Source organism: Aptenodytes patagonicus, chromosome 22 (genome assembly GCF_965638725.1).
Source record: "Aptenodytes patagonicus chromosome 22, bAptPat1.pri.cur, whole genome shotgun sequence".
NCBI classification, from domain to species: domain Eukaryota; kingdom Metazoa; phylum Chordata; class Aves; order Sphenisciformes; family Spheniscidae; genus Aptenodytes; species Aptenodytes patagonicus.
In genome coordinates this window covers 7,497,451-7,508,671 of record NC_134970.1, presented here as the reverse complement: position 1 = coordinate 7,508,671, position 11,221 = coordinate 7,497,451, and the positions used below count along the sequence as shown (strand labels likewise).

At 60.0% G+C, this 11,221-nt stretch overlaps 1 protein-coding gene across 1 annotated transcript; it reads left to right on the top strand.

The window, feature by feature from the left end:
• Positions 1-4,323: 4,323 nt before the first annotated feature.
• GPR37L1 (G protein-coupled receptor 37 like 1) lies at positions 4,324-10,482 on the top strand. Its single transcript, XM_076357873.1, has 2 exons — positions 4,324-5,121; positions 9,195-10,482. The coding sequence occupies exons 1-2, from the start codon at positions 4,429-4,431 to the stop codon at positions 10,002-10,004; spliced, it is 1,503 nt and encodes a 500-aa protein (XP_076213988.1). The 5' UTR covers positions 4,324-4,428; the 3' UTR covers positions 10,005-10,482.
• The last annotated feature ends 739 nt before the right edge of the window (positions 10,483-11,221 follow it).

Here is an 11,221-nt window from a genome sequence, read left to right as displayed (position 1 = left end):
TGAAGCCTCACGGGGGTTTCTGACTTTTATACTGATTTAAGAAAAAGAGTGTTTTCATCAACGGAGAAAAATCGGGTGAAATTGAGTCTGAGCGTGCCCGCTCTTCAGTTACTTCAGGCTGTTTGTAGTTACAGGGGGCTCTTGCCCACTTGCAGGGCTCTGGAAAAGCTGTGCTACGCTGGGTCTGAACTCACTGTTGGGGTCTGATGAGGGACACGCTTCTGCCAAGAGCGGGGGATGAGGTGGATGGCTTTGGCATCTCCAAGAGCCCTGGGTGAGGATGCTCTGTAACACGATGGCTCAGCAGAGCAGCGCACAGACCCGCCGAGCTGGAGGTGCAGAGCAGCAGGAGCGGGGCCATGCAGAGAGGAGCGGGGCTGCCGGCGGTCATGGACCTTGGCCTCAGTGCTGAGGTGCCGGGGCGGAGCACGCCACAGGGAGCAGGGCAGCTCGTCCCTCCCCCGCTGCTGCTCTCCCAGCCTGCCTGCAAACTCAGCTCAGCATCACTGGTGCTGTCACCTCCTAGGAAAAATGCTCCTCATCCCACACACAGACAGTCCCATGTCCCCTTAGATGACCACCCATCCAACCATCCATCTCACTATGTGGCACTATGCTTGCAGGCACAGCTATCTTACTGCTGCCCAGACTTTCAAGCTTCCTCCATCTCAGCCATGCCCCTGTGCTTGGATTAGAGCAAATTGCACGGAGCAATTCTCCTTCTCCCCAGCAATTACAAGGCCAGTGAACAATGCCATATAGACTGGGACTGGACACAGCTCACCCCGCTGGGCTCCTTCGTGAGGGTGATGCTGAAGCATGAGTGGGAGGACACTAGGGATTTCTGCAGAGGCAAGAAGGGAGTCGGAGAAACTCAACTGACATGGGGGGTCCCAGCTGGCACAGACGCTGCCCACTCACACACCCTGGTGTCTCGGTGCTGGTACCCCTGCTGTCCCCTCCGGCTAGGGAGAGACAGTCCAGCAATGCGATCAGACACGGCATCTCCCTCGTGTCCCCCTGTGTCCCTCCTGAACCATCTCCAGCATCCGGACAGCCGTGGTGGGTGGGAGGTGAAGCAGTTGCCGGGTGGCTTCATAACTGCCCTTGGCTGCAACAAAGCTGTCTTGCTCCAAAGGAACAGCTTAAAAAAGCCCCCAAATGGGGAAGACATTTGGTGGGGTGCCGTGCAGGCTCAGAAACACTTCTGACTTTTGCCCCCTTTCTATCAGATGATTTTGAACTTGTTACTGAGGGGGCTGTCCCCGTGGGCCCCAGAGTAGGGAGATGCAGGTCTTAGGTGGGATGTGATTTTTACGCAGGCTTGTCCAAAACTCAGAGGATTGAATGAAATATCTGGAAGAGGGGATTTAGGAAGAAACCTCCCCTGAGTCACAGTGGAAGGCTCTGACTGATAAAGTACCTCCAAAGAGACATCTGCAAAAGCCAGACACACTCATCTCCCGAGAAACAGTCTCAACCCGTCTGTGAATCTGGGCTGGAGAAGATAAATGTGCAGTTCCCAAATAGCCCCCGGGGCTGTTGTCTGGCCCCCCAGTTTGGGGACAGCCAGGGACCCATGCTGGCTGGGAGCTCCTGGATGGAGAGAGGGAAGGAAGAGGAGCATCTCAGAGAGGCTGCTTGGGCAGGGATTCTCTGGGTGACAGAGCCTGCCCGAGGTCACTCCCGTGCCACCGAAGTGTCACCTTGCCCCAGTGAACTCTGCTGTTGTCTTCAGGCAGCTCCATGACACACCCGGCCGTTGTGCAACGGCCATGAAATGAAACTAAAAATAGCTCCCTCTCCTTACAGGAGAACACCTGGCTGCCTTGCGCCGGGGCCGGGAGGGTGCCAGGTGCCAGCACCCTGCCAGGAGCCACGTCCCTCCTGGCAGGCGAGGAGCGCACTGAGGGCTCCCTCCTCTGAGCTGATGTGGGCACTGAGGAAAGACCTCATCCTCTTTCTTTGTGCTCCTGCCCCAAGCCCTGCCTTGTCTCTGTTCGTCCCTCACTCAGCTCTATCACCAGGCAGCGTGGTTTTCCTCCGAGCCTCGCCAAGGTGCAATGGCATCACTCCCTGAGCCTCATGTGGGGACTGATGCCACCATCTCTCCTAACTGGCCTTTGCAGAGGGAGGTGGGATCAGCGCTGGGGGTTCACTGGGGAGCAAATTCGTGTTATCCATCCTTCAGTTAAGCAGACATAATTAAAATGCTGACAGTGCTTGGCTGGCCAAGTTGCCTGTGCCCTGGCATCCCCACATCTGAGCATGGCGCTGTGCCCCTATGCAAACCGTGTCTAGCTTTCCGCTTTCCTCTATCACAGCTCAGCTCTTTTGGGGATTTGTAATCCACTAAGGAGAACGCTTGGCTCATTTTAGGTATGGGATGGTGGGCCAAGGCCAGAGCAGTCAGGAACGCTGGGGTTGGTCCCCTGATCTTTCACAGATTCCCTTGTGTCCTTGCAGCCAGAGCACCTGAAGCAATTGGCAGCCCACAGCAGTCCTGCATGATTCTCGGGGCTGTCACTGAGCTCAGGCCATTCTTCCTCCACAGTAAGTGGGCTCCGCTAGCATCGGGCTGGTGATCACTTCGAGGCATCGGTCCCTCTGCACCTAGGACAGACCGCAGGCATTGCCACTGTCTGCTCCTGCAGAACCCAGCAAGAGCTGAAATCTTCCTTTCCCCTTTGGAAATATCAAAATGATGCTCAAAAATCACAGCATTATCAAGAGTCAAAGAGCAGCACCTGGCTGCGGGAGAAGCAGTGTGAGAAAGGGGAGCAGCCAGGCACAGCTGCCAGCTCCTGCCTGCAGGGCCCTGGGCAAAGCACTGCTGGCAGGAGGCTGGGACTTCAAGCAAAAACACCAGGCTGCTGGTGTGCCTCCGATTTCTGTGGCCTTTGCTGAACAGCACTGACACACACAATGGAGGAACAGCTCCAGTGCAGGAGGGATGAAGGGCTTGCACTTGGCTGAGGCAAATGATTTGGGAGCAGAGACTCCTCCTGCCTCACCCTGGAGGGATGTGGGGCAACAGCAGCCTCTGCCAGCCCAGCTGCGGTGACCAAGCACCAAGGGGCAGCTGAGTACAAAGTGTTTTTGAGCAGACCCAGAGCATCACACTGCTGAAACCCATGTCAGCAAATGTCCTGCTAGCTGTGGTCATGCACTCACCTGGAAGGGGCAGCCTCCAAGCTCTGGGACTCGGTTTCCCTGCTCTGGCTCCAGTGGCATTGGCTCTCCCAGCTCCCAGTGACGCAGCAAGAGGCCCACATCCCCCTCGGTGCTCCGGGACGTCAGCCTAGAGGTCCTCCTGGCTCGGGGAAGAGCGGGCACGGTGCCAGACAGAGATGGCAGTAGGGTCCCAGCTAGGGGGAAGCTGGTGTTTGATGGCTGCAATGGGGTGAGGCATCCCTGCCACTGCCCCATGCAGGAGAGGGACAGACTCCTTGAGCCCCCCAGGTCTGGGGTAGCCCTGCTGCTTCAAGCCTGGCGTGCATCCTCATGGGCTGGCTACGTGCCACAGGGCATGTCCCCAGAGGGGACCCTGGTCCCTCTGGTCCCGCAGTCATGGGGAAGAGGTGACAGTGCAGGGAGAGATAACAGGTAGGGGAACAGGAGACTAGGACAGAGGAGAGGTGGTGGGTATGGGGGGAGGCGATGGAAATGGGGAAAGATGATGGGTGTCGGGGAGAGATGACGAGTATGGGGAGAAGTCATAGGTACAGGGGATCAGGGACCTCAGTTCTGGTCAAACCCCTGTCCCAGGGGGAAAGTCACTAGGAAAAGCAGCAACAAACTGGGTGAACTAGGCCAGATCTGACACCCTGATGTGACAAGGAGCATTGCCTGAGGCCAGCCAGTCCTTCCTTTCGCGAGGGCAGCCCCGTCACTCCTCCAGCCCCAGGGAGGTGGTCTGGCTGTTTGAGGGAGTCCTGAGTCCAGGCTGAGTGTGCAGGGGACGTGCCACGCAGTGCCCAGTGCCAGATCTCGGGCATCCTTAGTGCCGCCTGCTCAGGGGCAGGGGGTGCGAGATCTCGAGTGGAAAGAGCTGAGCTCAGCAGCCCATCCCCAGTGCCAAGCCGTGGGCGTCCTTCGTCTGGCTTGTTCTGGGGGGATGCTGGGGAGATGTTGCGGGGATGTTGAGGGATGCCGAGCTGCCCAGCCTGGGCGCTGGCACATCTCCGCAGAGCTTGGCAGCCTCTCCGGGAGCGGGTGGGTGACCAGCAGAGGGCCTGGCTCTGCCGCTCCCCAGCGCGGCTTTTATTCTGCCCAGAGCTCTCCAGAAAGCCCAGAGCAGCGGCCGGAGCTGGACAGACCAGCTCCTCCTCCAGACCGCTCCCTCGCTGCCCGCAGCCCCGGGGTCCCTGCGCTCGGGGCTGCTCTGTTTCCCGCCACACGCTTTCTCCGGAGGGTGCGGAGGGGACCATGCCTTCTCCGCTGTCACTTGTCCTCCTGCTGCTGATGCTGCTGGCGCTGGGGGCTGCGGCGATGCAAGGTAGGGCTGGGCAGCCTGGGGAAGGCAGCACCCACCATGCACAGGGTGCAGATGGAGGTAGGACTCTGCCAACGATTTCCTGGGACAGTCCAGAGGTCCAGGTGATGAAGGAGAGGCTGCGCCGGGGGACGGAGGAGGACTCCAAGTCGGTACAGCAGTACGTGCCGGGGGTGCGGGTGGAGTTCCCACGGCCCCTCAACTCGGCCAGCCTGCACCCAACCAAGGCCCTGCTGCCATCCAGCACGGACCCATCTGAGCAGCAACAAGGGCTCCCCACGGACGGGGAGGGAGCAGCGCCCCGAGCCAACCTCACCACCGTGTCTGACAAACGGTTGCAAATCCAGAACCCCTTGTACCCAGTGACGGAGAACTCCTACAGCGCCTATGCCGTGATGTTCCTGTCCCTCATCGTCTTCGCAGTGGGCATCATCGGAAACCTCTCCGTGATGTGCATCGTGTGGCACAACTACTACATGAAGAGTGCCTGGAACTCCATCCTGGCCAGCCTGGCTTTCTGGGACTTCCTCATCCTCTTCTTCTGCCTGCCTGTGGTCATCTTCAATGAGATCACCAAGAAGAGGCTGCTGGGGGACATGTCCTGTCGCATCGTACCCTTCATGGAGGTAAGGGGCTGCACAGGGCCCTAGAGGGCTCAAGGACTCATCTCCTCTCTGCTCTCCTGTTTTGGAGGCAGTCCATGCTGCCCGTGGCCTGGCGCAAGGGCTGTGTGCCCCAGAGACCCCCATCATGGGGCACAGCAAGGAGCCGAGGGAAGGTCCAATATTGACCTTCCCTTTGCCTCTGCCCTGAGCCATTCCTCAGGCTCTGCAGCCAGCCACAACTCTGCCAGGGCTGGGAAAAGCCCATGAAACCCTCCTTTGTCCAGCCAGCATGGGGACTTCTGTCCGTGGGGTCCCTCCATCTGTCTGTCCCTGTCCCAGCCCAACACCCCCCAGCCTGTGGGCTCAGCCCCACAATGAAGGCCCAGCACTGGCCATGGTGGGCTGCTGAGGACGGCCCCAGGGCATGGGGCTGCAGGTGGGGCAGCGCTGAGCAGCACTGGGGTGGGAGAGCCCAGGGATTATGTTTGAGAACCCGAGATCTTTGCTTGTCCTCAAGTCTCACACGTAATGGATTGGCCACGTTCAGGGTGAGCTGGGGACTCACTGAGAAGGCTGCAGGGACTGTGGTGACAGGGGAAGGCAGAATGAGTAAAAACGCCTGAGATAGATGGCATGGTTTGGCATGGTTCTGCTCTTGCATTGAAAACAAACCCACGCTGTGGGGCATCTCCCATCCTCCAGGGATGGCTGGGATCAGGCTGCTCCCCTCCATGCCCATGTACGACAGACAGACCCAGCCCCCCTGTGCGTGTTGTCTGGGACTCCAAAGCCCGGTTTATCGAAGAAGGGTGCAAACACAAGGTTGGAAGGGATCAGAGACAGTGTCAGGTCCCTGAAGACCCTCTCAGGCTTGGTCAGGCCAGATGGGGTTCAAAACCTGCCCGTCCCACCGAGCGCCTACTCCCATGGTCAGTGCCCCTGACACAACATATGAAAACCAGCCGCAAGCTGAGGGCATGCCTTGTGCTTGAGCGCCCGGGGGCTGCTGCCCTCACTCTCCCCAAACCTGATCAGGTTGTGTGGGACCACTGACACCCCTCAGCACCCATGCCCAGGCCAGCCCTGCCCCTCCCAGGGCTGTCATCATGCTGAGTTGGGACCTGGCCATCTGCCGTTGCCAGACCTGTCTGTGCCCATCACTGGGACTTAAGCCTGCTCAGAGAAATAACAGCTGGAGGGGACAGAGAGCAGGCCTCGGCACTCAGATGGGGAAAGCTTGTGGCTGTAGGGAGCTCAGTCATTACAGGCAAAGAAATGGCCCCAAGGCATTGACGTGTCCCATCACAATCCCCTCCCCAACATCCCTCTCCCTGTCCAGCTTCTGCTGGGACCTGCAGGGTTCTTGGGTGCAGGACTTGGCTGCATCCTGCTCCCTGGGTGGCTGGACTATCCTCTCCTGCTTCACCCGACAGCAGCTGCAGGTTGGGTTGACTCCAGCATGGGCTGGGGGGTAGACGTGGGCCTGGATGGGCTGGCACAGGCCCCACTGCCAGGGCTGTGAGGTGAGCAGGTCTGAAGCCGCCGTTGCCACCAGTGGTCCCACTCTGTCTTGCTGCTCTGTCCCCCACTAGCACCGTGACAGTCAGCTCCCAGGTGTCAGTGCCTTTGCGCAGGGTCTGCAGAGGCACGGGGGTCCCTGGATGTTCACAGACGGCTTGGCTGTGCACAGCCCCAGCAGGGGACCCCAGTGATGCCACTGGGTCCTTTGGGCGCAGGCCTGGGGTGATGGACCTGCACCCTGGGTACCCTGCCAGGCACAGCCCTAAACCTGCAAGTTACAGCCCAGCACGATGAAGTGGTGTTTGCTAGAGGAGATGGGCATCCCCCGCCTCTCTGCACTCTCCCGTGCTCAGCAAGCAGGAGCTGCTCATTTCTGGAGGTCTCCCACCCCAGCCTCTTACTAAATGAACTGTTTGCCCCATCCCTATCCTCCACCGCAGGCCCCTGATGTCGCAGCCAGGCAGAAGGAGGACTTGAAGAGGGGCAGGAATACAGACCTGTGTTTGCCCAGGCAGGCAGGCTCAGTGCCCCGGCTGAGGATGGGGAGGAAAGGGTGATGTCCCCAAACCAGACCCCTTCCTGAGGAGGGTCTGCCATGGCCTGTCTCTGAGCTGCCCATGGGCTCCCTGGCCATGTCCCTGTGGGGGATCCCTGGGAGTGGCACCTCCAGGTGCAGTGATTCAGCAGCAGCAGGGTACCCCTGGGACAGCTCGGGACCCAAAGGAGGCAGGAAGGACGATGGGATGTTGGGGCTGCTGAAGGATGGGCATGGCACAGCCCTGGGGAGGCATGGTCCTGGTGTGGTCCACCCAGGAGGCTACTCCCGCTCCGCCACCCCAGCTGCCAGTCCTGCCCTGCTCTCTTGCCTCTGGGCCCCAGAGCAAGGGCAGAAAGGGGCTTTAGGGCTTCTCTGTTCACCTGGGACCCAGCAGCAGGGACCCTTCAGCCTGGTGGGAGGGCACGGCCAGGCCAGAGCTAAATCCCCAGCAAAGAGTCAGCCATGAGAGGGGAATCAGTCTGCAGCCCAGCAGTTAATGTCCAGCCTTTCTGTATGGGACTGTGCAAGCATTTCAGGCTGCTGGATGAACTCTCTAAGGAGCAAATCTTCTGTCCTCCGCTTTGTGGCTACTCAGATGCTCTGGGAGGGGGCACAAAGCCAGGTTTTCGGAGCAGAGCTGACTACATGGGCTCCTGGTGACAGGCGGTGTGCAGGGATGTGCCTGGGGTGACCAGTGGCACCAAGCTGCATCCCTGCCATGGCACTGGGGAAGGATGCTTTGCCATGTCTGAATTACATGCTAGGGGACACCAAGGGGACCAGGAGAGACAGAAGAGCCTGTGGGTGGGTGTAGGGGGAGAGGCGAGGCAGCAGGACAGCAGCGCTGGGAGGGCTGCAGGTGCCAGCCAGGGAGCTGGGCAAGTGCACTGGGTGCTGGTTGTGGCGCAGAGCAACGGTGCTGGATGGTCAGGGTGGCTCTGGGCATTGGGCAGAAGAGCCCAATTGGGCGGTGGGGCTGGGTGCAGGATGGTGATGCTGGGCTAGGGCCCTGATGTTGTTTCTGGGGGGATGCTGCTGTGCATAACTGAACAGGGATGCTGGGTGCTTGGCATCAGCGCTGTCACGAGCTCCTGTGCTCTGCAACACTGAAGGGGCCAACCCAGGACCACTGGAAAAGGCTGGGGGGGGCGGGAGGGGCAGTGCCAGACCTGTTTAGGGCTGCTGCCCAGGCATCATGCAGAGCCCTGGGAGGTTTCCTGAGTGCTGGGAAGGTCCTTCAGTACAGGATGACATTTGATGGCTTCGTGAGGCCAGGAACAGCCACGGGGCTGGGGAGCACCAGCACGTGACTCTGCCATTTTCCTGGCCGAGGGCTGCGGGACTTGGCTCCGAGCAAAGCTGCAGCTCTGGGGCTGAGACCGTGAATGCTGACTGTGACCCTCAGTGCCTTGCCAGCCCTCCCAGAGCCACCGTGATTCCTCTGCCTCCTTTGACCTCTTCCCTTTGGCAAACGGGATGTTTTTCCTGCCATTCTCAATGCAGCGGAAATTGCCCCAAGCTGATTTGTGACAACGGCACCTTCAGCTCGTTTGTCCTGTCCAGGAAGCAGGCAGCAGCGCTGCAGAGCAGGGCAGGGACAAGCCAGCCTGGGGCAGCTGGGGGGCCTTGGGGACCCTGGGAGGGTGCTGGTGGGTGTGATGGTCCCTGCTTTTTGTCTCCAAGAGCCATCCAGAATAGAGGAAGAGCCTGAGGGACAATCCTGCTATTCCCACCCTGGCTGGCTGGACAGACAGACACCCAGCAAAGCCTCTCCCTTCTGCGGAAAAGGGAGCTGGGCAGGGACAAATGGGTCAAGGGACATTTTTATCCACTGCCAGGATTTTATCCAGGAGTCACAGAAAAGTGTCTCCAACCCTGGGATGCAGCCACAGGCTGTGACCCCTCTAAAACCTTGGAGGAAGGGTCTTGGGCTGTGGTTTTGGGTAGTTGGGGGTTTGCCACCAGCCTGGTAAAGCCAAGCGCCCTATGATGTCCCTGCAGCAAGGCCCACTCGTTCTGCCTCCCTTCTCGCCAGGTGTCATCGCTGGGAGTCACCACCTTCAGCCTCTGCGCCCTGGGCATCGACAGGTTCCACGCAGCCACCAGCCCCCAGGCCAGTGCCCGGCCCATTGAGCAGTGCCAGTCCATCATCGCCAAGCTGGCCGTCATCTGGGTGGGCTCCATGACGCTGTCGGTGCCGGAGATCCTGCTCTGGCAGCTGGCGCAGGACACATCGCCCGTGTCCGGCGTGGTGACAGAGTATTGCACCATGAAGCCCTCGTCCAACCTGCCCGAGTCCGTCTACTCGCTGGTGCTCACCTACCAAAACGCTCGGATGTGGTGGTACTTTGGCTGCTACTTCTGCTTGCCCATCCTCTTCACCGTGAGCTGCCAGCTGGTGACCCGGAGGATCAGCAGCACCGAGAAGAAGACTGAGTGCCGAGGGACCAAGCACAGCCAGTGCGAGAGTCACTTGAACTGCACCATCATCGGACTGACCATCATCTATGGGCTCTGCACCACCCCTGAGAACGTTTGCAACATCGTGGTAGCCTACATGTCCCCCGACATGTCCAAGCAGACCTTGGACCTGCTCAACCTCATCAACCAGTTCTTCCTATTCTTCAAGTGCTCGGTGACGCCCATCCTGCTCCTGTGCCTCTGCAGACCCCTGGGCCAGGCCTTCATGGACTGCTGCTGCTGCTGCTGCGAGGGCTGCAGCCCTGACACCTCCAGCGAGGGCAGCGCCGACAGCAAGCTCAAAACGGAGATGTCCTCCTCCATCTTCTTCGACAAGCCCCGGGAATCCCCTCCACCTCTCCTGGCCCTCGGCACGCCTTGCTAAGTGCCACCAGGGAGCTGTAGAGATCAATCCACCACCTCCTCCCAAGACCAAACGTTTTGCCATTAGTGCCCATGTCTGGACGTGGAACAAGCAGAAGAGACAGCTCAGGGGGCTGCACCGTGGGGTTCAAACCCCACGTTGGGCAAGTGGGGCTTGAAACCCCAGCCCCCGTGGCTACATTGGCGGCCTTCTTGCCTCTGCCCAAAGACCAGCAAGGACATCAGCGCCCTCCCGTCCTGGCTGCCTGGCCAGGCTCAGAGGGGTTGCTGCTCTGGTGATGGAGTTGTGCCAGAAAGGTCCCATCTGAAACTATGGAGGGTTTCCATGGTGGCTTGCAGAGGACACAGCAAACAAACTGCCCTCGTCCTGTCCCATCCCCTCCTGCCAGCCCCCTCCACAGTAGGAGAAGGTCCCAGTGACTATATCCCACCAGATCCAAGCAGTGCCCTGTAAGAGCTCAATAAACCAGTAACCTAGAGCACATCGCACATGCAGCCGTCCGGCACCGCCGAGCAGAGCCCCGGGGAGCCAGCGTTTGGGGCTTGGATGGCTCTTCCCTAAAACCTGGGGGCTCTGGGGTGGGCAGGAGTAGCTGGGGGGGGGGCACGAGGGCAGGAAAGCAGCTGTGCCAGGTAAGGCAGCACCTAAGGGCGATGGGGAAAGGCCCCTCTGCCCCGCTCCCTCTGGGGTGATGCTGAGCGAGCTGGTGCCAGACCAGCCCCTGGGAGGGTCCCCTCCAAAGCAGCGGGCTTGGGGTGGTTTGTAGGACTCAAACTGGTCCCAGTAAAGCCCAGCCAGCCCAGCACTGGACTGAGGTGCTCTGTGGTCTGCAAGTTAGCCGGTTCCTCACCTGCACCATGCAGGACCAAGGTGCTGCCGTGCAGTGCTGGGGGTGGGGGGGGGCATGCAGGACCACCACCCCCAGCACCCCTTGGGGAGCCAAGGAGGTGAGCGCGTCTCATCCAAATAGACCTGTGCAGGGCTCCTGGCCTTCATCCACCTGCCCATCGCAGGGACACAGTTGTCCCAGAATGATAGTTTGAGAGCATCAAGGTTTCCAAGCCCCACATCCACCACCTGCCCAAGGCTCCTGCACCCGGGGGGCTTCGGGGAGCAGCCCAGGCGGTGGGATTGGGCTGAGGACAGGCTGGCCACGCCGGCCCCGTCCACTGGAGCTGTTAAAGCTCCTTGTCCTGCCTCTGGCGCCCGCCCCAGCC

Coding starts and splice junctions, on each gene's coding strand:
- GPR37L1 (XM_076357873.1), top strand. CDS start 4,429: ATGCCTTCTCCGCTGTCACTTGTCCTCCTGCTGCTGATGCTGCTGGCG. Junction 5,122..9,194: donor GCATCGTACCCTTCATGGAG/GTAAGGGGCTGC, acceptor CCTTCTCGCCAG/GTGTCATCGCTGGGAGTCAC.